Genomic DNA, 23,411 nt, shown 5'->3' with positions numbered 1-23,411 from the left:
AAAGGTGCGTTTACACCAAAGTTATTAACAAAATGTTAATTTTTCCGTCCTTATAGATTCTATTAGATTGAACGAAACTTGACAAACACATATGTTCATCATGTGTATGTTAAGTTATGTTCAATCTAATAGAATCTATAAGGACGGATAAATAAACATTATGTCAATAACTTTGGTGTAATAGCAGCTTTATTCATACCAATAGATTTAATGGACCGTAACACATATTATAAAAGTTAAAACTGGAATATTTATTAGTAAAGACTCTGTATTTATAGATTACTTACCTCCTTCTCGGCTCTTTTCAACAGACATTTCGGTACACTTGTCACAGTTAGCGTATTATTAAGAATTTTGAATTTTAATCCGATAAATTCGAATTTGGCGATGAATTCTTCAATGATCTTCATGTGATTGTGATCGACTGTAACACTTATGGGAGACACCAAATCCGAACTGAGGAAGCCACCATCGTGACTTCTATAGCCTGCGTGAACAGGAAAATGATACAGTTATCCAATGTGACAATAAAAGATGACAAAAGTAAAGCAAGCCACTAAATATATTATTAACTGAGTATTTGATACACTTTCATTATTGTTTATTTTGAGCATTAGTGACTGGTAAGTGTGGCCAATGATTTATTTTCAGGAATCATTTATATTTTGTATTGTTTTTTCAAGAATTCAATTTTGTTATACATTTTTAATGAATAATACAAAATAAAATTATTAATACTAAAATAACATTTTATTGTGATAAATAAATCAGAGTGGATTTTGAATTCATCTATTGATTCGGCATGAAAATGATTCTCTATTTGCTCTTTATTATCTGATTCTTTTTGTTAAATAGTTGTGATAAAATATTTTAAAAAAGGGTACTGAGATTTTTATTTTCTTTATATTCAGGTACCTCTATGTTTACTAATGCAATTTCAAATCTGATATAGGCTAGTCTATGGACAACAATGAAATAATTTTATTTATTTGTCATCAAGTATTGATATCATCTGCTATATATTAGGAGACTTTTCAACTTTTAATTCAAAACTACAATAACCGAATACAAAAGTTTGGGCCAAGTGCTCTTGTAATGTGATTATGCAGAACTAACTAAAACTACTAATTAACATAAAAGAAAAACAATTCGTAGTGAGCAAGAAAATATAATTATAACGTTCAGTATTGCTATTATACTCACTGATCACCATTAAAATAAAATACTGACAACTGGCTTCACATTCTCGTACGTCTATTAAAATTAGACTCAGCGAAATGATGTGATCTAACGGACTTGAGACCAAGTAAGATCTACTTATGTATGCCTTCTTAGACCTTCTATTATACCTTTAAGGAGAACCAAAGAATGAATTGGGCGACAATATCATGACGTCATTTTACAGCAGTTCAACTAATAGACTAACGAGCAATCAACAAATGATTTTTATCGATTCTGATTATGATGATGCACAATAAGAGTCCAGTCTATTTTAAGCATCCTTTCATGAGTTGAGTCACCTATATCTAACTTGGATGATTTACTTGGAGATTTGTTTTTGCTGTTTCATGACTTACCTGTGCATGAGTAATGAGATAAAATATGATATTATGAATTTATATGACGACCAACAATATACTTTTATATTGGAAGTGGTTATTTTAAGATATTATTGTTATGATTTATTTATGATATTTACCGTCAAGTAGATTCTCAAATCTTATTCTCTCATCGACAGCGTGCTGATCGAATAATGTGATAACATTTTTCTTTGTTTCGGTCGGAGACACATTGATTATTGTTACTATAAATCTGTTATCCAATAATCCAATAACCTGTAATAAGAACAAACACATTTAAACATTGCTCCGATGAATTCTTGTAGAATAGATAGCAATGAATAATTGAAAATAAGACTTTTGCGAACTTTCATGTGAGAAACGAAAATGATATTATTTTCCAAATAATCTACAGTACTCACTAGTAAGTTGAAAAACAACGGAAAATAATAAATGAGTAGAAAATTTGTTCAAGTTTTCTCATGACCTTTTTAAACTCAATAAATTGGACTTTGTATTAAAATGAAATGAATTTGTTGTTTCCTGTGTTTTAATTGAACCTACTTAAAACTGCTCATATTATTTTAATGGAGAAATAATAATTTTACACGCCCCAAATCCCCCGTCGTGTGTGCCCTCACAAGTCAAATTCCACGTACATCCTTGTTATTGGCTCTCTAAGCCTCCCAAGAATTAACAATGTGGCTCTTGTTTAAAAAAGGTTGGAGATCCCTGATTTACCGTAAAATAAAAGCTGCAGTACATCATAATAAGGTGATTTATATAGGTACTTCTTCCAGATTCTGAACAGTAGTGAGATTCTAACAGTAGCCACTGAAAAATATATTTGTTGAAACATTTCAGTGACAAGTATTTTGTCAAGCTTACTACTGCATGAATACACTCTATGAATAAATAATAATGTATGAATGAACTCTAACAATGAAAAAACTGAATTGAATGCATCAAAATTTCTAGCTGGATCCTAAATGTTCATGAGATTTCTTTTTTCTAATCCTGGATTACCCACCTTGACACAAGGTAAACTTATCCATCAGTGAGCATCAATCTCTCAATTGCATACTGAGTTCTAAGTTCTAATAACCAATATGTGAGGAATAAACCAACTTTTGAGCCAATTACAAGATCTAGTTATTGATATTAATTGAGATCTTGTTAACAAACGTACCAATTATCGTCAACCCTCAACTAGGATTCAAGTATCAAAGACATCTACAGAATATATTTGCATCATAAATACCTTTTTCATTCAAAAAACTCTCCATTTCTTCCGATGTTGATATCTTCTGCTCTTTGGCTACATCCAAAATGTTCTGTTTTTGATCACCTGTCAAATCTGGTAAACCTTCATTAGTGCAATTGCTGGGCGTTATGAGTATTGGCGACATTCCTAGAGGTAATAGAGGATTTCTAGCAGAAGTATTGAACAATTTTTTATGCTCAACATAAGGATCTACATATGATGACATTCCAGTGCTTTTATGAATGAAAACTTTCGCGCCTGATGGTAATATTTGTTCAACCCAATCCAGAGATGTTTGTTTTTCTTTTGGGGAATCAAAAAATCGCAGGACATTTTCCGCTTTCGATTTAGAGCTAGGAGTAAGCTGAAAATTGTACGCTCCTGCCAAATTAACCAGAAAGTTTGAGTTATTGACACTGGATTTGGAATCGGCTCCTTTTTGTTCTTTCTTTTCATCACAAACTTTATAATTATTATCAAAACTTCCAACATTCATTACATCTGTATTATAATCGAAAGTAAACCCAGTAGCATTCGCAAAATAGTTATGTGTATCTTCACCAATAGGCTTAGATTCAGAAAATGGTTTATCCGTAGAATGATCAATTTCATCACTTCCTGATTTTTCTTTTCCGTCAAAATTTCTAATGCTTTCTGAAACTGCAGATTTATTGTTAATTTTTGTCTTAGACACAATATATTTTACATCAAACTCATAAAAGCGTGAGAACGCCTCATTTCCTGTATTAGGACTGAATGAATTTATAGCTTCACCACATGATTTTCCTGAACCAATCTCATTTCCGATTTTCCCCTCACCAGTAGTGGAACTTGTCGAAAACTTCATTTCGTGAGTGTTTTCGCTACTTTCGTGGAAAATTGAAACCGTTTGAGGAGATGTGAGTCGAGTTTTACAAATTTCTAACCCACCTTCATTAGAATTACACACTTCTACTCCACTAGTCTTATTATCATCTATTATTGAACTGATTTTGTTACTGATTTCTGAGCTGCCATGAAAAATTGAGATGGTTTGAGGTGATGGAAGAAGTTTTCTAGGAGATTCTGATTCACCTGCACTAGGAATTCTATTATTGGTATTACACAGCTCAATATTCAAGTTCACTTTACATTCTTTATTACTCTTCTCATCAATAATCGGATTGATGTTGTTGCTGATTTCTGAGCTGTCATGAAAAATTGATTTTGTTTCACAAGTAGTGACATGGTCTATTTTAGGTACTATACTAAGTTCACTTCCCAAAATGTCATGGGAAATTGATTTTGTTTGAGGTGAGGAATGCTTTTTCGAACCTTCCAGATTGCTCGATCTAGAATTTTTGGGGACCTCATACAACTCCATGTTCAATTCAGGGTCATCCAATTCCCCCTTCTCTTTATTTATTTTTGAGTTGGTTCCTAAACTTTCATGAACTATTGGATTTAATTCAAAAGGGAAGCTATTGTCCATCGAATATTTCAAACCACTACTAGTACGAACGTCTTGATGTTTTGAATTGTTATTTCTGGATTTATTTTTATTGACAGGTTCCAATGGAGAATCTAGTTTCATTGGACGCTCTTCATGAGGAGCAACACATTCATTGAGATCACGATTTTCAAATGGTTCTTGAGAATTGGTGCTCTTTCCATAACTTATTGGAAAGTTTGATATTCTCTCATGAAGTTGATCACATTTTTTGACATCATTATTCAAACACAAACTTTTAGAAAGTTTCAATGGAGAATTTGATATGTTTGTACGTTTATCACTAAAACCGTTAAATTGGAAAAAGTTACTTCTATTGTGAGAATTAAACGTCACATAATCACTTTGAGATTCAATATTATTTTCACATGCATCTTCTAAACAGTTTTCAACTTCGGATACTCTCATCGTTTTTTGGTTTTCACTATAAGTGAATTCATTTTCTCTTTGAAAATTCCCATAAACAGGAGAGAATTCATCAAAACGTTCACAACGAAAGCTATCAAGGCTATGACTTAGTTGAATTTCAATATCAACTGCTTTCTGGGAAGGATGTCCATCTCCTGATGATTCTTGTGAATCATTGACATTTTCGAACATTTTGAAACTGTTGGATGTTCTTGGTTGGAAGTAGAAACTAAATTGCTGATTTTCATTTGTGAAATCGTAATTTGAATGCATTGGATGTGTTTTCAAATGTCCAATTCTGTTCAAAATTGAATGATCCACTCTGTATTGGGTGGCAGATGAACAAATGGATTCATCATTTTCTCCCTGCAAACTATCCAGGGAATTTTGTTCTTGTATTCTATTCACATCACTTGTTTGGCTATCGTTTTTGTCAGTGTTTTCTCGAATAACAAATAATTTATCACTAACATCCACATTTCCCACTCCAGCGTCAACAATCATTTGTTCGGAATCTCTATTTCCTTCATTAGGTGGTCTAAGATGATTTTCTGCCAAACGGCCTTGTTCTAGATTCGATGGACTGCAATTATTAGTGAGTATAAGTTTCACTCCATCAACTTTAGATGCAAGATTCTTGCTTTCATTGATTGTAGATATTTTATCGCAAACCTTATCTCCTCTACAACAATGACGTTTCAGCTTGTAGAACGAAATAATCTCATTTTCCTCACAAGAACAATTCTCAAAACTCCTAACATCATTATTTATTATTGTGTGATCTTCATTGTTATTTCCATCAGTGATGTTATTGTGGAGGGGAAAAGCAGGAGTGATCTCCAACCTCTCTGGGTTGATAACAGTTCTGGAAGAATCTTTTTTATCACTAAAGCAAGAGATAGCTTCCAATTTGGAACTTGGCTTATTTGAAACAAAACACGGTACATGTGAGTCTATGAGTCCAAATGTATCATGCAATGACTTAACAAAAGTTGGGTCTCGCGCATCAAAAACATTGATATAATTTTCAAACCTTCCTACATTTTTCGTCGAATTTCCAAGATTGTGGGAATTATCAACAGTTTTGCAAGCATTATTCTCAACTTGAGACATACGAGGTTTAATTCTGCAACTTTCTGGCATCCTTCCATTCTTATTTTTCTGGGGAGAAGGCATTACAGGAGGTTTTTGAACACTGCCTCCAATTGGAGTACGTCTTTTTAAAGCTGCTCTGGATAAAAACAAATCCTCAACAGTGTTTTCTTTGACCGATTTTTCTATGATTCCTTCCTTGTCATTATCTAGGCCGATTTTATGGTTCACGAAGACAGTCTGTTCTTGAAGGATAGAATCATTATTTTCAAAAACTCTTCTGTTTGCTTTGAACGTTTCTCTACGAAAATGAGGTTGTTTCTCTGCATTCATCCCTTTATCAAATATGAATTGATGTTTGTCATGATTTTCAAATGGTTGATGATTGTCAAGATTTTTAAATGGTTGATGATTGTCAATCTGGAAATCTTTCTCAATGATATCAGTCCTATCCTTTCTCTTGTGATTGCTATTTGAGAATAGACCTTTGGGTGCATCAAGATATGGACGTTTTGACAGTAAATCGTCGTTACAAAGTTCATCATTAAACTTCACAACTTTATTAGGGCGAGCTTCATCCAGCTTTTTATGATTTGATAATTTGGTATCTCTCATTTTTGAACCAATAATTACAGGTTTTGTTTTATTTTTACGTTGACTTACATCTGTTATCCTTATTCGCACACCAGATGACAGCCTTGTTGACAAATGCTTGAACCCATTGAAATTCGTCTCATAAATTTTAGCATTAACAACAGGAAGGATAGTACGGTAGTTGTTAGTTTCCACACAACCAAGCCTCATTCTTTTCCGAAATTTTGCACTGAAATCGAACTTGCATTGAGTTAAAATATGCTCTGAATGTCCTTGAGATAATGGGCTTCTCATACAACTCACTTCCTTACCTAACTCTGACGGTAAGCCTGGAGAGTTTTCTTTGTGAACCTTTTCTGCGCACGATTTACACTTGGAATTGTTATCTGTTTTACTATTAGCAATGATTGTGACATCATTACTGACGAACTTGTCATCGGTCTCATAGGAAGTATTCATTTTATTTTTGGTGATTCTTGCAGCAGTAGATTCTGAATGTTTGGATCTTTTTTTTATAGTTCTATCAATTTTCTTATTAAGAAGCATGAGATGCTTATGATCGCGTTTCTTATTCACATTCGAAATTTTTTCATCAGTCATTGGCGTATTATTTTGAACTATTTGAGGGGAAGGTGTATTAAAGGGTTCCTTATCCTTTTCGTCGTCCATTTTATAATTTTTAGCTCCTTTGCAAATTTTCTTAACAGGATTAGATATTTCGTTGTTCACATCAACATCCAATGAGTTCGGAGTTTCTTCAATCATTTCGGTAGTAACCGATTTCAACTTTTCTTCTTTCTTCTCAACAAATCCTACAATGTTTTCCTTAAACCTAAAATCGTTAATTTTTTGTTTGACTTATTTCATTTCATTCAATTTATTCATTCATCGACAATAGATACAATGCAGGTAAAAACAACGGGCATTCGCCCAAAACTGGTCTAAACCTTAATTTGAGATACACATTTGTAATATTACATTTTTCTTCTCACATTTGAATCGAATCTTCAATTCGAGATCTATGGAACTTTATAGTAAATGTCAGAGTTATCAATAGACGGATAAACTTTTTGACGGAGAATTTATTATCGTAAATGTTTGTTGCATTGTTCCATGGTGTCACCGAGGCAGGGTTAACAAATTACTAAATAAATCGTTTATTTAAATCGAGATATATATAACAATTTAAAATAACATTTTCAAAATAAAGTTTTATTGAGAACAGATGTAGAATGTGAATTCTAAACTTATAAGTTATAATTTTTTGATGACGTGTCTGTGGAGATCGATATTGAACAGGGCGTTGGCTTCGTGACTTTCAACTTTGCTTTTCCTGTTCAGCCCTTCCCTTCTTCTCTAAAAAATGGCTGGCTGTTGCTTGTGTAATTTTGTGCTCTGAATTATTGTCTGTTTAAGTGAATTTATTAATGTTTTAAATTGAGTTTTATATAAATTTTTGTGCATAATTTGCTGTTTGTATAGTCAAAGCCAATAGCCACTGTGTTTCAACTGTAAACTAGATAAGTATTTTAGTTCGTAGTTACTTGAAATAATTAGGCTTAATAGATATTTTCTCTTTCTGTATTTTGTGTATTTTCATCTGAAGATTATAAGTTAATTTGCTCTGAAAACTGGATTTCTCATTCATAGGCAATAGATCCATTCACGGTTTATCAAGAATCTATTTTATTGGAGCCGACAACTATTCTTAGGTTGATAGGTGTTAAATGCTATTCCAACCGTTTAAGGAAAAATTGGTAGCACAGCAAATGGTACCCCTGGTGGGACCGAATTACAAAATAAATATGTCCCAAATGGTACACCATGAAATCCCTGGTTATAAAAATTATTAGTAGGATAGATATCTTGATAGGTTATGAATGGTTTGTTGCTGAGTGGGAAGTCGGTTCAAGAGAGATCAAGTTTTAATGAATCAGTGCATATTACAAAATGGCAAACATTAATAATGATCTGAATCTTATAGCATTCTTAACACAAAAGTTTGATGAGCAAAATGCTAAATTTGATAAGCAAAATGCTAAGTTAGACCAAATGTTTAAAAATCAAAATGCTAGGTTTGATGATATGAAGCAAGAATGTACTAGCATTAGACTAGAGCAGGTTAGTATAAACCTTCTATTGAAAAATGCAAATGAAACAGTGAAAGATAATCACGAAGATGAAAACAAATTGAAGCAGGATGATAGTAGTGTTAAGTTACAAGATCAACTCATTCAAGTTTCTGACAATGTAGGCCTAGTTACTGTTGTTGAAAAAGTCAACCATAGTGAAAGTGTAGAATTGAGTAAAGAAGTAGGTAGGGAGTTGTCTTCATTGAAAGTCAACTATCAAGAAAGTACTATTGCTACATTGAAGGTTAGGAAAACAGTAAACAAATCGAATGTTTCTATGGATCAGATTACTACATCGAAAGTTAGGAAAACAGTAAACAAAGTGAATGATTACATGAGACAGGTTTCTGTGGAGGTTAGGAATAATGTGAACAAAATGAATGTTGCTTTGAGTCAAGTTGATGAGTTCATCTTTCAACTGAGAATTGAAAAGGTGTATGCAATGCACCCTCAAGTGAACATGACGAACTTTTGTAGGCAAAACTGCTTGGTTGAAACTAATGAACCCATGAATAATAAAATCATGTTCTTGAAGAAAACAAAACGCAAAGTCTCCATTGATGTGTTAGTATTCAAAGGTTGTTTCAAGTTGCTTATTTACAAGATGATGACTGTGAATCACATGATGAAAGGGTATTCCCCAACACATAATGATTAGGAATCCTGTGTCATGCCGGGATTCAGAATAGCAATGACCGTAAATACTACGTATGGTAAGAGTCCATAATTGTATCTTTTTTCTTTCCTGTAGCCTATTTTCTTGGCCCTTAATCTTTTCAATTTTCGATTCTTTCCTGTCTTTGTGTAATATTCAGTAAATTTCTTCTATGAAGCATATCTTAACCAATCTTGTCCATAGTCATTTAAATTTGTATTTTTTCTGAAATAATATTAGAAGTTGAAATAGTAGCTTATTTTCCTAATCTTTAATTTGTTGATAAAACTTAACTTTTCCAAAATCTATCCATTGTAGTGTAAATAATTGTTTGCTTGCGGTATATTTTTTCATCATGTATTACATATTTTAATCATGTCTATTTTTTTTTTAGGTATCATATTAGGTAATTAGGTTTTCAGAGCAATTATGTCCCATGTTCTCATCTTTCATTGCATATTGTGCCATAAGCCATATGTAATTAGGTTATAGTTTTCTTCTGGGCTTTTAACCCATTTTGCATTTTATTTTTTCTTTGCTGTCCAATACTTTGGATTTTTGGTAGACAAGTAGGTGTGATTTTTTTTAGAGGTGTGGGCGTGAACCACATACGGTTGGACTCGATTATCTGACCTACTTGTTTGCGATATAAAAACCTTATGACTGCAACAACAAATGTTTGTAAAACCTTTTGCATACTTTTGTTTTTGTGGTCCGATACTAGAGTCTGCTATCACATTGCCTTACAGACATCTAGGAACTTTCCACCCAGTCACAATAGTCAACATTTTTTTCCTTCACCAGTTGTTTTTGTGGGAGTGATAGCTCACAATTATAACAAATTAGAGTCATACTTGGAATTTACAAAATTCCATAGTAGTATATTTTATTAAATATACTTCCTCATGAAAGTTCAGTACTGACATGTAGGATAGGCTCTAATTAATCTTTCTCTTCTTTGTATTGTTTTAGGGAATTTATTTACCCAGTTTTCTATTTCTCTTTTTTGTATTTTTTAGGGAACTTATTTACCCATATTTCATCTTGATCGTCTTTGTATTATAATCTTGAAATGTTTATACTTATTATACAGTCTTTAAATTTTAAATTATTTTAAAAAATAATTGGTTTAATTTAAAACGTTTTGTTATATTATTAATTGAAATAAGTGTTTTGTAATTGATTTTTTTTAATTTTAAAACTGTTTGTTCTATAAATTTTGATATGATTGATTATCGTTTGAAATGGATGCTGGAGTGTATGTAGAATTTTTAGTGGGGTTTGTTGATTAGAATTTTGCTGGTATGTGATTGTTTTTTGAGATGGAAACCCATTATTGCCTAAAGAAGGAATAACAGAGGTTATGACTTAGAGAGGCAGTAATGAGATAATATTTTTTGTGTTGATTACTTATGTTGATTGCCATAGATGCAAAATAATGATTAATAATGTTGATTGCCATAGATGCAAAATGATGAATATTGTTTGCCTTTGAAGCAAAATATTATTGATGTTTTGAATGGTTTCTTGTTTAATGATTGATAGTAAAGTTTTGTCATGAAATGTAGTTTGTGTTTAGAACATTGAAAAATCGAAATAAACTATAGTATCCAACAAACGATGATTAATAATATTAAATAACTTGCTTTTTATACAATTTTTGAACAAAATTAAAACTAAATAATTTTGAAACCCTGAATGATAAATCATAAATGTGAAATGAACTTGCTATAAATGAAATGTTATACTAAATGATAATGAAATGCAGATATATTATGAAATGATTGTGAATAGAAGACCAATTGTCTGAAATTATTGAAATATGTATTGAAATTAAATTTTTTGTTGTGATAATCTGATGTTTTTTACAATTTTGATAATGATACAGGGTGTTATGAAATTATATTTCTATTTTGAAAAATGGATTAAAATTTGATATTTGAACAGTGAATAGATGAAAATGAATGATTTTTTTTTAAATTTATCATTGATATGTCCATATTTCACAATTTATGTATTGCTGACTGTATAATAAGATGTTAACAAATTTCAATTTCATAGATACTTAAAATAATTTTCATGTGTATTAGATTGTATTGATAGCCTAATCAAGTTTTTCTTTTTAGTTTATAAGCATTTTAAGATAACAGGTACAGCACAGACATTAACATTGAAATAGTTATCATGTGAATCTCGAAATCAGTAACAAGTGAACGCCATGAAGAGTGTTAAGAACATTTGGGTGATTTTCGAACTAGTGTGACATAACTACGCCAATATCTACGCCAAAATCTACGCTGCGGCCTACACCAATAACTACGCCAATGTCAACACCAATAACTACGCCAAAATCTACGCCGATGCCTGTGCTGATGTCAACGCCAATATCTACGCCGATGCCTGAGCCGAAGCCAATATCTGCGCCAATGCTGATGCCAAAATCTGCGCCAATGCTGATACCAACAACAAAAATCAATGCCAATGCCTGCGCCAATGCCAATAGCTACGCCGAAGCCAAAATCTGCGCCAATGCCAACAACAAAAATCAATGCCAATAGCTACGCCAATGCCTGCGCCAATGCTGATGCCAACACCAAAATCAACGCCGATGCCTGTGCTGATGTCAATAGCTACGCCAACGCCAATGCCAATATCAACGCCGATGCCAAAGCCGACACCAAAGCATACACCAATAGCAATGCCAATGCTTATTGCTGACTCTGTATCTCAAACTTCAACACTACTGCATTACCTGGAGGTAATGGCCATCCATGTTCACATTCACAACTTTGAATTCAGAAGAACAGTCACAGTATCATGAAAGAATTGATTCAAAAAATCCTCTCCTAAATTATTCCTGTATGCAGAACTCTAAACCTTGAAAGCTGAAAATATCAAAAAACCAAACCTTACCTAAATTAATCCTCACCTAAATTAATCCTGTATGCAGCGTCTATCTCTTTTCCACAAAAAAAAACGAATTACATTGTCATTTCAAGCCTGAAATGTACATTGTATAATTACAAATATGATACAAAATTTATGTGACTCTGTATTGAATTTGGAGTGCAGCCGTCTACTACAAGCATGAGGCAATGCTAAATGAGATGTCACCTGTATCGAGTTTGATATGCATCAGTCGACTACAAGTATCAGCTCAACACTACGTGCATCCAGATCAGCCCAACACTACGTGCATCCAGATCAGCCCAACACTTAACGTCATCACATTGGAGTCACACTTAACTGAAAATCATACTGAGTGCCTTAACGGACTGTTTTCAAAAATGTGCATCAATAAAATCAACCGCATCAATAGTGAAAGAAATGAACATTTTTTGATTTATTGAAATTTTATGTGAAAATTAAATGTAACAATTCATCAATTCATTTAAAAAAAAAAATAATAATAATAATAATTTTTTTTATTTCAACATACTAAAATTTTTTTTTATGCAATAAAAATTAAATTTTTCTATCTATTAAATTTATGTGCAATTTCAAAAAACTATTCTTTACATATTAAACTTTCTGTTGAGATATTTTTCGTTAAATTATAAAGCTAAATCAAAAGTAATATTGATATTCTATATTTTGAGATATTGTTTGGAAACATATAACAAACGCTATAGATGAATTTTTATAATATATTTCAATATTTTTGGATGACATGTAATGTTTTTCTAGAAAAAATTGTTACTGTTCTCAAATTTAAATTTCAACAATTTTCATTAGGGTCAATGTAAATTTTTTCTTTAAATTTTCAAACAGTAAAATTTTTTTATGTCAAGAGGGGGGTATTTGTAATATTACATTTTTCTTCTCACATTTGAATCGAATCTTCAATTCGAGATCTATGGAACTTTATAGTAAATGTCAGAGTTATCAATAGACGGATAAACTTTTTGACGGAGAATTTATTATCGTAAATGTTTGTTGCATTGTTCCATGGTGTCACCGAGGCAGGGTTAACAAATTACTAAATAAATCGTTTATTTAAATCGAGATATATATAACAATTTAAAATAACATTTTCAAAATAAAGTTTTATTGAGAACAGATGTAGAATGTGAATTCTAAACTTATAAGTTATAATTTTTTGATGACGTGTCTGTGGAGATCGATATTGAACAGGCGTTGGCTTCGTGACTTTCAACTTTGCTTTTCCTGTTCAGCCCTTCCCTTCTTCTCTAAAAAATGGCTGGCTGTTGCTTGTGTAATTTTGTGCTCTGAATTATTGTCTGTTTAAGTGAATTTATTAATGTTTTAAATTGAGTTTTATATAAATTTTTGTGCATAATTTGCTGTTTGTATAGTCAAAGCCAATAGCCACTGTGTTTCAACTGTAAACTAGATAAGTATTTTAGTTCGTAGTTACTTGAAATAATTAGGCTTAATAGATATTTTCTCTTTCTGTATTTTGTGTATTTTCATCTGAAGATTATAAGTTAATTTGCTCTGAAAACTGGATTTCTCATTCATAGGCAATAGATCCATTCACGGTTTATCAAGAATCTATTTTATTGGAGCCGACAACTATTCTTAGGTTGATAGGTGTTAAATGCTATTCCAACCGTTTAAGGAAAAATTGGTAGCACGGCACAGTCTAGAGGTTATGCAAATGATAACTTAATTCACACACTATTTTGAGTCCGAAAAATGAATGTACTATAATAATTTTGAATTTATCAGATTAATTAATTTCAAAACACAAATATAAACAAAAATCTAAACACAAATTATACTCATGTTAAAATTCTAAACGTCAAAATTTCAGAAGATATTAGGAGAATAATCTATTATAATCATTACAAAATCGCAAAAATTCACAGTCAATACAATTTTACAGTTCATTTTGAAAGATAAAGTTTTTGTTAAGGAAGAGGAATTATTGTTGAATGAAAAGATCAATTATATTTTCATACCTGCTCTCAATTCCGACAGTTTATCAAAATTTCAAGTAAAAATGTTTTAAAATCTATATTTCTTGTTTCCTATTGTATAGAGATTACCTGAGTGGATAATAATCTTCTATTGTAGGAAATCTTCTGATATTTCCAGAAGAATCTGTTTCAGAAAGATTGAGGTCATTAGAAATTCATCAGTTGCATAATAACCAATCCATAAGTAAAATTCAAACAAAGGATAAATAATAGTTTTCCTCATCACTGGTTTGCAATAATGTATTTTTTCTGTTTTTTACTACATGCCGTATGTACTAGGATTTGAAATTGGATTCATCTATGAATAAAAATGTAATGAGATGAAATAAAGTTCTAAAAGACTAAGTTATAGAGTAGTTTCCATAAACCATTTTAAAACTGATTATTTTACAGTAGTCTACCTGAAAGATCTATATAAATAAAAATCGAGCCTCAAATTTTGACATTCAATAACTTTTTTATTTGTGCACCGAATTTGATTATTTTTTCTTAGTTGTGTTTGTTATGTTCAGGAGCAGGTTTATGGCATATCAAATTTATGATCCGACTCCAGAACTCTTTCCTACGGTCCTTCGAAGTTTACATGTAATCCTTATAGGAGTAGATTTGTGAGCTGGCCACACACAGAAATAAAAATCAGCTGTTATAATCATTGCGTCATCCAACAGTCGGTAGATCTGTTTTTCTATTCTCTTTCTACTGATTCACAAGTAAAATATTTACTTTTTACTGATTCACAAAATTTCAATTCCAGCACATTCAAAAATACAAACTGCTGCACAACTAACAAAGCACATAGGAAGTCCATATTGAGATATACTGATTGTTGTATAATTTACATAAAAATATAGTGCATCTGATTAAGCGAAGGCCAAGCACACCTGAGGAGGCACGGCTTGGTGATACAAATTGTTGATCTTATGGAGATTGCCTTAACACACCGTTCCACGCAATGCCTGATTCAGTGTGTGTGAGTTCTTCCATTCAAACCAATAAGTAAGAAGCACCTGGAATGCCGCATCGCGCCTCCTCAGGTGTGCATCCAGCTAAAGTTTGTCATGAGATGCATTAACTATTCGGTGGTACGAAGTTCGCCGGGCCAGCTAGTTCTAAAATAGATTGTCAGATAAACAAGTGACCACATTTTAAGAAAGTAAACGGTTATGGGGAAATTACCTTATGAATTCCAGTCACCAAAACGTAATTCATACAAATGAATTGGTTAATTTTCAACCATGAATTCTACTTTACGGAGGCTAGAAGCTGTTCCTTCACGACTATCGATTATTTATTTGAATTTTTACGAGTGGATCTTCATATAACATGCATTTTCATTTTAATCATCATGATTTGCAGATTGTATTGCAACAAAAAATATAACATACTGTGAGTAAAGTGAAATTAGGCGTTGGTCAGTACCATTGAGGTACACTGAACAAAACAAGTTTCTACAGTATTATTTCATAGATAAAAGGCTCTTCTATACGTGGAGATTAGTCTCTAGTCTGACCCGTTAGCCAGACTGGAGGCAAATTTCTCATGTGAGAATCAAACCTTGAAACCAGCACAGAAATAGCTCATACTACAAAATTAAATATTTTTGGCCTTCAAACCGGCTGAAGGATCAGACTGAAGGTGATCTTCACGTATTTAAATTATCAAATCTGTTCAAACCTTCATTGAACAATGAATATGCATGAACAAAATCAAGAAAACATTCCTTTGTGGAATTTTTCCTATGAAAATAATGTTTAATTTATTGAGAACAATCTTATTGTATTGTATGATTACGAACACCTTCTCCTAGGATGTAGTAGACTCTCCTCAAGTTTTTATATAGTATCAAATCAGGACAATGATCAATGAATTAAACAAAGTTTCGTGTTATTGCTATGATTTTTAGTCCTGTAACTTGATGTGCTTGAGGTTATGTTACATTATAGCCAAACTGGATTTCATTGTTTCATTTTTATGACTAAATTATCAAATCTGTTACATTTAACAATGAATATGCATAAACAAAATTAAGAAAACATTTCTTTGTAGAATTTATCCTATGAAAATAATGTTTAATTTATTGAGAACAACCTTATTGTATTGTATGATTACAAACACCTTCTCCTAGGATTTAGTAGACTCTCCTCACGTTGGTATAGCATAAAAGCAGGACTATTATCAACAAATTAAACAGTTTCGTAATATTGCTATGATTTTTAGTCCTGTAACTTGATATGTTTCAAGTTATGTTATATTATGGTCAAACTAGATTTAATTGTTTCATTACTACGACAAGGCTATTGTTAAAGTACAAATTCTAATGAGCCAAATGCATATAGAACTTTATTATATTATTATTTTAGTCACTTGAAGTATTTGGGGGGGGGGGGGGGTTCTAATCCAATTGGAGGTAACTCACAAACAAGTCAGTTTATGGTAGTTTCTATAATTCACATACCTTTGGATGAATCAAAGCAATAGCTTGCATCTGATGTCTCAACTGTTCAAGCTCAATAGCACTATACATGCGATGCCTTCTGACAGGCAGATTGTAGAATAGATTCGTTACAGCCACAGTAGTACCATTTCCAGGACGATTTAGCATTGCTTTTGACACTCTGCTATTAATTTCCGATCCACCTTTCATCACCTGTAAAAAGTATCATTGCAAAATACATTATCTGTATTGAGATAGCTTATTTCAGAAAAAACGTGTTTGAGAATGATTACACACAAAATTGAATGATTTTTTTAAAAATGATAAAACATTATTCATTTCTTTTTGTGATGGAGAGGGCTAGCACCAGAAACCAGTAACAGAAATGTTGCACTTCAAATAGGCTATGCAATTTAGAATCAATATTTAACTCACTGGTGATTCTTATGGTACATAATCATTTTATTTTATATCAACTGGTGATTCATATAGAACAAAGGCTAATTATATTCTTTTCTTTGTAATTTCAAGACATGCGGAGAATTAATTTTTAATTACTTTAACAAATTATTAAATAATTAATTATTATTTGGATCATACGTGACCGAGACTTAATGTCCTTTTAGTATGAGCTATGCATGAAGTGGGAAACAGTGACTTATGAAAAATCAGCTCTCAATCAGATTGGATACCGTATTCAATAATAAAATGAGAAGACAATATTTTGGGCACATGTATAATATATTATTCAGAACATTATGGTATACATGCTACACAGTACAAGAAAACATTTTGGTACAGACAAGAAGAAAATGGAAGATTTTGAGACTTGTCATCACAAGCAAGCTGATCTTGTGTTATATGAAGGAAGTAAATGATATAAATTAAAATTTACACTAGAAATAGAGATGTTGTGAAACACCTCCATATAGGTGATTTGAAAGAGTTGTTGTCAGTTCCACATAATCTATTCGAGCAAAACTATAGTTTCAATGGACTTAAGGCATCATAATCATAACAGTGGTATTTTTTATAATACCAAGTAAAATGGATCATGGAAGGACATTCTGGTTGGTCACTTCAGGTGTGGCAACATAATATGTAATAGATAATACCTGAAGTGACCAGCTATGATTCTGACATGACTCCTTTATCCATTCTTCTCAGTCTAACCAAAAAAGACTACTGTTAAACGATGATGCGTCGAGTGCATTGAAATTATAGTTTAACTCAAATAAATCATGTGGAACTAACAACATCTCTCCGTAGCAACTTATAATAGTAAGAAATTATGTGGTAGTACCTAAAAATGAATTATTATTTTTATAATATAGTTATAACAAATTTTATCTAGTTATCTCAAATACAACTATAAGAATGCAGAAACGAATTACTTCGACAGATGGATTATTCTTATTCATCAGTTGGAAGCTATAATAGTTTTAAAATTAACTATTCGGAAGCTTTATTAACTATTTTGGATTTATTGATATCAACTATTTTTGTATATAATATATTAGCCTATTTGGAATCTATAATATTCATCAGTTGGACGTATTCAATTTCAATAATCAAGCTGAGTACGGTTCGCATTAAACTCACAGCTATAATCGTGTATCATTCCAGAAGTAAATATAGGCCTATTAATAAAAACTTATTTTATTAAATCATCCTATCAAACAATAAATACCTTGCTGAAAGTTGATGAATGACCTTCCGGTCTGGAAATAAGCACCATTGCCTCGCAAACATCTTTAATGCTAGCTACAGCTTCACCCCTGAAGCCATAGTATTTTACATTGCCCTCTAAATCGGCGAGAGATGAGCATTTACTCGTCATGTATCTGGAAAAATGAATGCGAAAAATTCAGTACCGTAACAAAATCAAAATTCAATTTTATTAAGCCAAAAACACTTTACAACTGGCCATGTCAACAGGTATTGAAAAATGCATAAAATAAATGAATAGAATAACAGAAGCTGCAATACCATGCTTACTGTGTTTGATGTTATCTATTCTCTGCTAAGCCAGAGAATTATTGCTTGCCTAATATTTTTTTCAATTTTATATTTGAAATGTCAATACTGTGCTTATACCTTGTTATTTCTATTATGCAATGCCTTCCCCTGTTGCGATCATTTTAAGTTGATAAAATTGGCATGTGTATCGTTGGAGTATGATAGATGAATAACTTAAATGAAAATAGTCAACAAAAACTGTAGTGATAGAGAAAGTTGGTGTAAGTTATTATGAATAGATTATTAGTAATCAAGGCCCGATTTAGTGTTGAATGATCAAGATTTATATTTCACAAACTGATAAGTTTCCATGCTTGATCATAGTAATAGCATTAATAATAATGCCATGTGACCTGGCTGGCTCAGGTCTGGTGTAAGAGTTTCAAGGTTGCACCTGATCAATTTCAATTATTCTGATATGACTCCTTCTTCAGGCACCTTCTCCATTACGGAGGAGGTAGGCTACCATCATGGAAATTCTAACATTGTTAACTGCTGCTCGGAGGAGGTCCTATGACGTGCAGTTGAATGCTCCACTCAGGTTCTTTAACCACGACGTTATTCTGCGTCTCACTGAACACTCACCAAAATGACTTGACCGCTTATAACTACTTCTAAACGTGTCCATCCGAACAGATTTATTGATAGATCATGTTCTAATTTCAAAAATAATCAGTATATTTTCGAGAAATTGCTGTTAATGTGAAGTAAATTAACAGAAAATATTGAATAACCTACATAAGTTTATCCTCTTGACACGACTGGCTGAAATAATTTGCAGAGAGATACTAACACTTTGATTACATAATATAATATGAGTATTGTATCTTACCTTTCACCGACCAGCTCCAGTTGGGCTCGTTCGATTCCACAGCCATTATCCACCACTTGCAAATTGTATTTTTCTAGGTCGATTCTTACACCAATATGGGATGCATTAGCATCAAGGCTGTTCAGGATCTAACAAGTAAAGTTATATTAACAAAATTGTAGCAATTGAGTTCTAAATCATTCATTAACTTAGCCTTCTATTAAGTAATTTCAATTCTAATAAATTACTGAAACCCACAGAGATTTCTTTGTTTAAAATAGTCTGGCTTTACTTGATACTGTAACTGGCATTCACATGCAACCACTTCTGTCAATCATTCACAAGATGGTGCATCCATTAATATCTACTCATTTCACAATATTTACGACCAATTGGAATAATTTTCAAAATATGAATAAGTTGAAAGCTGCACACTCACGCGGCACACTGAACGTACGGACCGCTACCAATATTGTTTTGGCAGAAACAGTGTGTAATTTGGTACGGTAACTTATAACGTTTTCAGAGACTATCATGTAACATTAGTTTTGAATATGCCTTTCAAGTTAATATGAAATTTGCAAAGTGACTGGAAAGACTAAGTCACTAAACAAAAGTTTATAAGTTAAATATAGCCTACTAATGCTAATGATAAGAGTATCAGTAAAAAAGTCTGCATATTTCCTCTTATCACTTTTAACTTGAATTTGGCAAAGTGTAAGATTAATAAGGCTATAATGATTTATTAAACAATGATCAACACAATCAAACTTACTAATTCGATCACACAGTGGGGAAGGCTGGTTATCGTGATTCCAGTTCTAAAAGCTGATTGGATTTCAGGTGGTAGTTTAGAAATCATTATGTTGAGGTGTTTTTCTGAAAAACAGAGCATGGAAAAATATCATTCAATTGCATCAGGTACAAGATGGGTAGTATATACAGCAATCATATACAGCAAGTAACCAGTCGACTCTCCCGCATTTGCTTTCTGCTGCTCAAGATGAGGGGCCTGGTGACTGAGAAGTACCTGATAATGATGTATCATGCGCTCTTCCATTGCCACATTACCTATGGCTTGCTTCTGTGGGGTCATTCAGCGGGGGCTGCTGATGTGCTGAGACTGCAAAAGAGGGCTATAAGAATTATAACAGACAGCGATCATCTTGCCCACTGCAAGCCCATCTTTGCTCGCCTTGGTGTACTGACTGTCTTCAGCCATTACATCCTCCTGTGCTTGGTGTATGTCAAGAAGATACAGCATACTCTAGCTGCCCGTAGTGACATCCACCGCCACAACACCAGGCGCAGTGAGCTGTTGGATATCCCCAGGAGACGCCTCCACCGATCACAGGCCAGTTACAGGATTTCAGCCCTGAAATTTTACAACAAGCTGCCTAATAGTGTGAAGCAATTGGATGAGGCCGCCTTCAGGAGAACCGTCCGGAAGCTACTGTGTGCAAAGGCATACTACAGTGTGAACGAATTTATGAGTGATAATTTGAATTTTTTATTGAGAGCATGAGCACTGGATCACTGCCATCTGAACTGTTACAGTTTTTTTTTTTCATGTGTTTGTACGTGTTTTGATTTTTTGACGCCATCGATCCCACAATTGTGGGTAATGGATGAAGCTGAAGGTATTAAGGTATTAAGGTATTAAGTAGACCCAAGTTACAACGTTGTAGGTAGGCCTACCTAGGTTCACCTAAAAATTTAAAATATAGCCTAGGTATATTGGATGCATAAATTTAATAAAATTTTAAGTAAATACATAATGATGAATAATTCATTTATTTAAAGTTTTAAAGCGAATATATTCAAAACTTTTGACAGTTTTTTGAAATATTAAACAAAAAGAACTTTAGTCGAACATAATAGGAAAGTATATATTGAAAGTAGCATAGGATTACCGGTATTAGGTACGGTACTGTACTCATAAATTAAAAATTCATAGATGTACTCATGCATAACAAGAGGAAATTAGTTTTTTATAAAATTTGAAATTACTAGATGAATATAAAACGTTACTGACCTATAACGGGTACTTTCATGTTAAAATTATCAATTTAAACAGTACAAGAGAAGAATACGGTAATAATGTAGAACGATGATATTTTATGCACTTGATACTTTTCTTAGAACAAAAAAGTAGTCAATAACATCAATATAATTCATAAATAATTATTAATGCTTTGGATAAACAATACACACAGAACATAACCTATATTTTAGTAACCAGATAGGTAACAAAGATTATCAACATTTAGCAAGAATAATACTGTTATATTTACGAAAAATGTAGTGTGAAATATGGAATATTGGTGAATAACTAATATAAACAAATGAAATAAATAAATATGGATACTTACAGAAAAAAACAAATACCGGCACTTTTCATGACAATCCAAGAGACGAAACCAACGAATACGAAATGTAAACTGTTCCACTCACTTCTCTATCAATCGATATCGATATCGATGATATCAAGATCGAGAGTCGAGGCCAAAGCCTAGAAAGTCAATACAGGTCGAGACTCGATATTTTAGGTTCGTGAAGCGCATGTGTTACTCTTCAGCGCTCCAGGTGGGTGGAATGTCAACTAAAAAAATCAAATTACAGCAATAAACTGGTGATTCCCTGTGTTAGAGAACTCGCTCAACCCGTATCAGGTTGTTAATGTAAATGTTGTGATTTATCTTGTATGTTAACTAGCTGAAATTTCGCCAATCAATTATACTTTTACATTTTTACGATCTGGCAACATTTCAGAGCTAGAAAAGTTTAGTGCCATTTGCTTTGTCAAATAATAGACAAATATATAGTGCGGTCCACGTTATAATGACAGTATTTGATCAACTTCGGTTTTGCTATCCTTGTCTATCTTTCGACAAAGCCGGTGGTACTATCCTTTTCTAGGTCCACAACGGTGCCAATTAAGTTTTTGACAGTGTAGAAATATGATTAATCAATGCAGAGAATCGGCATCACTATTCTTCTATCTTTATTCACTGTCATTATAACGTGGACCTTACTATAGCAACATCGATGTTAATCAAGAGGTCTGCCATTTTAATGTGAGCCTCTCCATGGTCCGATTAATTGGGTGGTGAGGTACAATAATTACTCAAAAAATTTATTATTTCCATTGGTATGACTATTGTTGTCATTTCATTGAAATAAGTAGGCTACTCGAGCAGTCTTGTGGATATTTATTTTTATGGGTTCATAATTCAGAATATCATTGTTTCTATGAGTTCCAAACCATAATTCTACAGATTTAAAGGTTTTGAAATATAATTAGAAGCAAAATCTTTAAAGGGAAAAGTTTGCTTATTCTTTAAAGTTTCATCACAATATGAATTATACTTTCTGTTTTTCATGATTTTGTAGAGATTTGAGGGTTCTAAAATTAACTTCAGAGCAAAATCTTCAAAGGAAAAAGTTTGCTTATTCTTAGAAGTATATCATTACATTGGGAATAATACTTTTCGTTTACTATGATTAAAAAAGGGCATTTCTACTTTGTATTATTTATATATCACATCTATTATTCTTCTTATTTAGCAGCCTATTATTTTCATTTTGTTATTTACACATACATTAACTGCCCTTATTCATGTAGAAATATAGTTCGGTTACTTGGAACATTATGTGAGAAAAATTTTCATTATTTTGAGTGGCATCCAATGATTCACTGCCAAAACTCAATGTTTCTCTTTTGTTGAAAGTGTAAAAAGAAATTCACTTGTCAGTTCAGTTTTGTATGATGTATAAATCTATAAAATTTATGTCTTATTCATGATGTTTGTAACTAATTTTCTTTTGCATATAAAATAAAAATATTTTTCTAATAATTCAATTTGACTATTGAGAAAAAGACAAAGCGTATTTATTGAATTGAAAAATATCAATACTGTAATAGATTTTGGATTTTAATGGCTGTTCTGCAAGCATGAAAAACTAAGCGTTTTTATGACAGTCACCCAAACTATTCAGTAAAGCAGGATG

The 23,411-nt window shown here is 32.2% G+C and overlaps 2 protein-coding genes across 2 annotated transcripts; both read right to left on the bottom strand.

Annotated features, from left to right (window-relative positions):
* Positions 1-272: 272 nt before the first annotated feature.
* Positions 273-4,602, bottom strand: LOC120350814 (DNA mismatch repair protein Mlh3-like). The gene is made up of 3 exons (XM_039425695.1): positions 2,821-4,602; positions 1,700-1,835; positions 273-487 (listed from the first exon to the last, which is right to left on the bottom strand). The coding sequence occupies exons 1-3, from the start codon at positions 2,827-2,829 to the stop codon at positions 273-275; spliced, it is 360 nt and encodes a 119-aa protein (XP_039281629.1). The 5' UTR covers positions 2,830-4,602.
* An 11,954-nt stretch (positions 4,603-16,556) lies between these two features.
* On the bottom strand, positions 16,557-21,835 carry LOC111049183 (DNA mismatch repair protein Mlh3-like). Its single transcript, XM_022335200.2, has 5 exons — positions 21,773-21,835; positions 20,176-20,279; positions 19,422-19,549; positions 18,261-18,414; positions 16,557-16,783 (listed from the first exon to the last, which is right to left on the bottom strand). Exons 2-5 carry the CDS (start codon positions 20,260-20,262, stop codon positions 16,577-16,579), a joined length of 576 nt encoding a protein of 191 aa, XP_022190892.2. The 5' UTR covers positions 20,263-20,279; positions 21,773-21,835; the 3' UTR covers positions 16,557-16,576.
* Between the last annotated feature and the right edge of the window lie 1,576 nt (positions 21,836-23,411).

The sequence above is a fragment of the Nilaparvata lugens genome, chromosome 4 (genome assembly GCF_014356525.2).
Source record: "Nilaparvata lugens isolate BPH chromosome 4, ASM1435652v1, whole genome shotgun sequence".
NCBI lineage: Eukaryota > Metazoa > Arthropoda > Insecta > Hemiptera > Delphacidae > Nilaparvata > Nilaparvata lugens.
The sequence above is the reverse complement of the archived record's forward strand: the minus strand, read 5'-3'. Positions and strand labels throughout refer to the sequence as shown.

Excerpts from the sequence above, each read along its gene's own strand:
- LOC120350814 (XM_039425695.1), bottom strand. Across the intron at positions 488-1,699 it reads ATTTGAGAATCTACTTGACG|GCTATAGAAGTCACGATGGT; the intron begins GTAAATATCATA and ends CTGTTCACGCAG.
- LOC111049183 (XM_022335200.2), bottom strand. The coding sequence starts at position 20,262 with ATGATTTCTAAACTACCACCTGAAATCCAATCAGCTTTTAGAACTGGA. Across the intron at positions 18,415-19,421 it reads CTGGAGCTGGTCGGTGAAAG|ATACATGACGAGTAAATGCT; the intron begins GTAAGATACAAT and ends TCATTTTTCCAG. Across the intron at positions 16,784-18,260 it reads ATTCATCAACTTTCAGCAAG|GTGATGAAAGGTGGATCGGA; the intron begins GTATTTATTGTT and ends TACTTTTTACAG.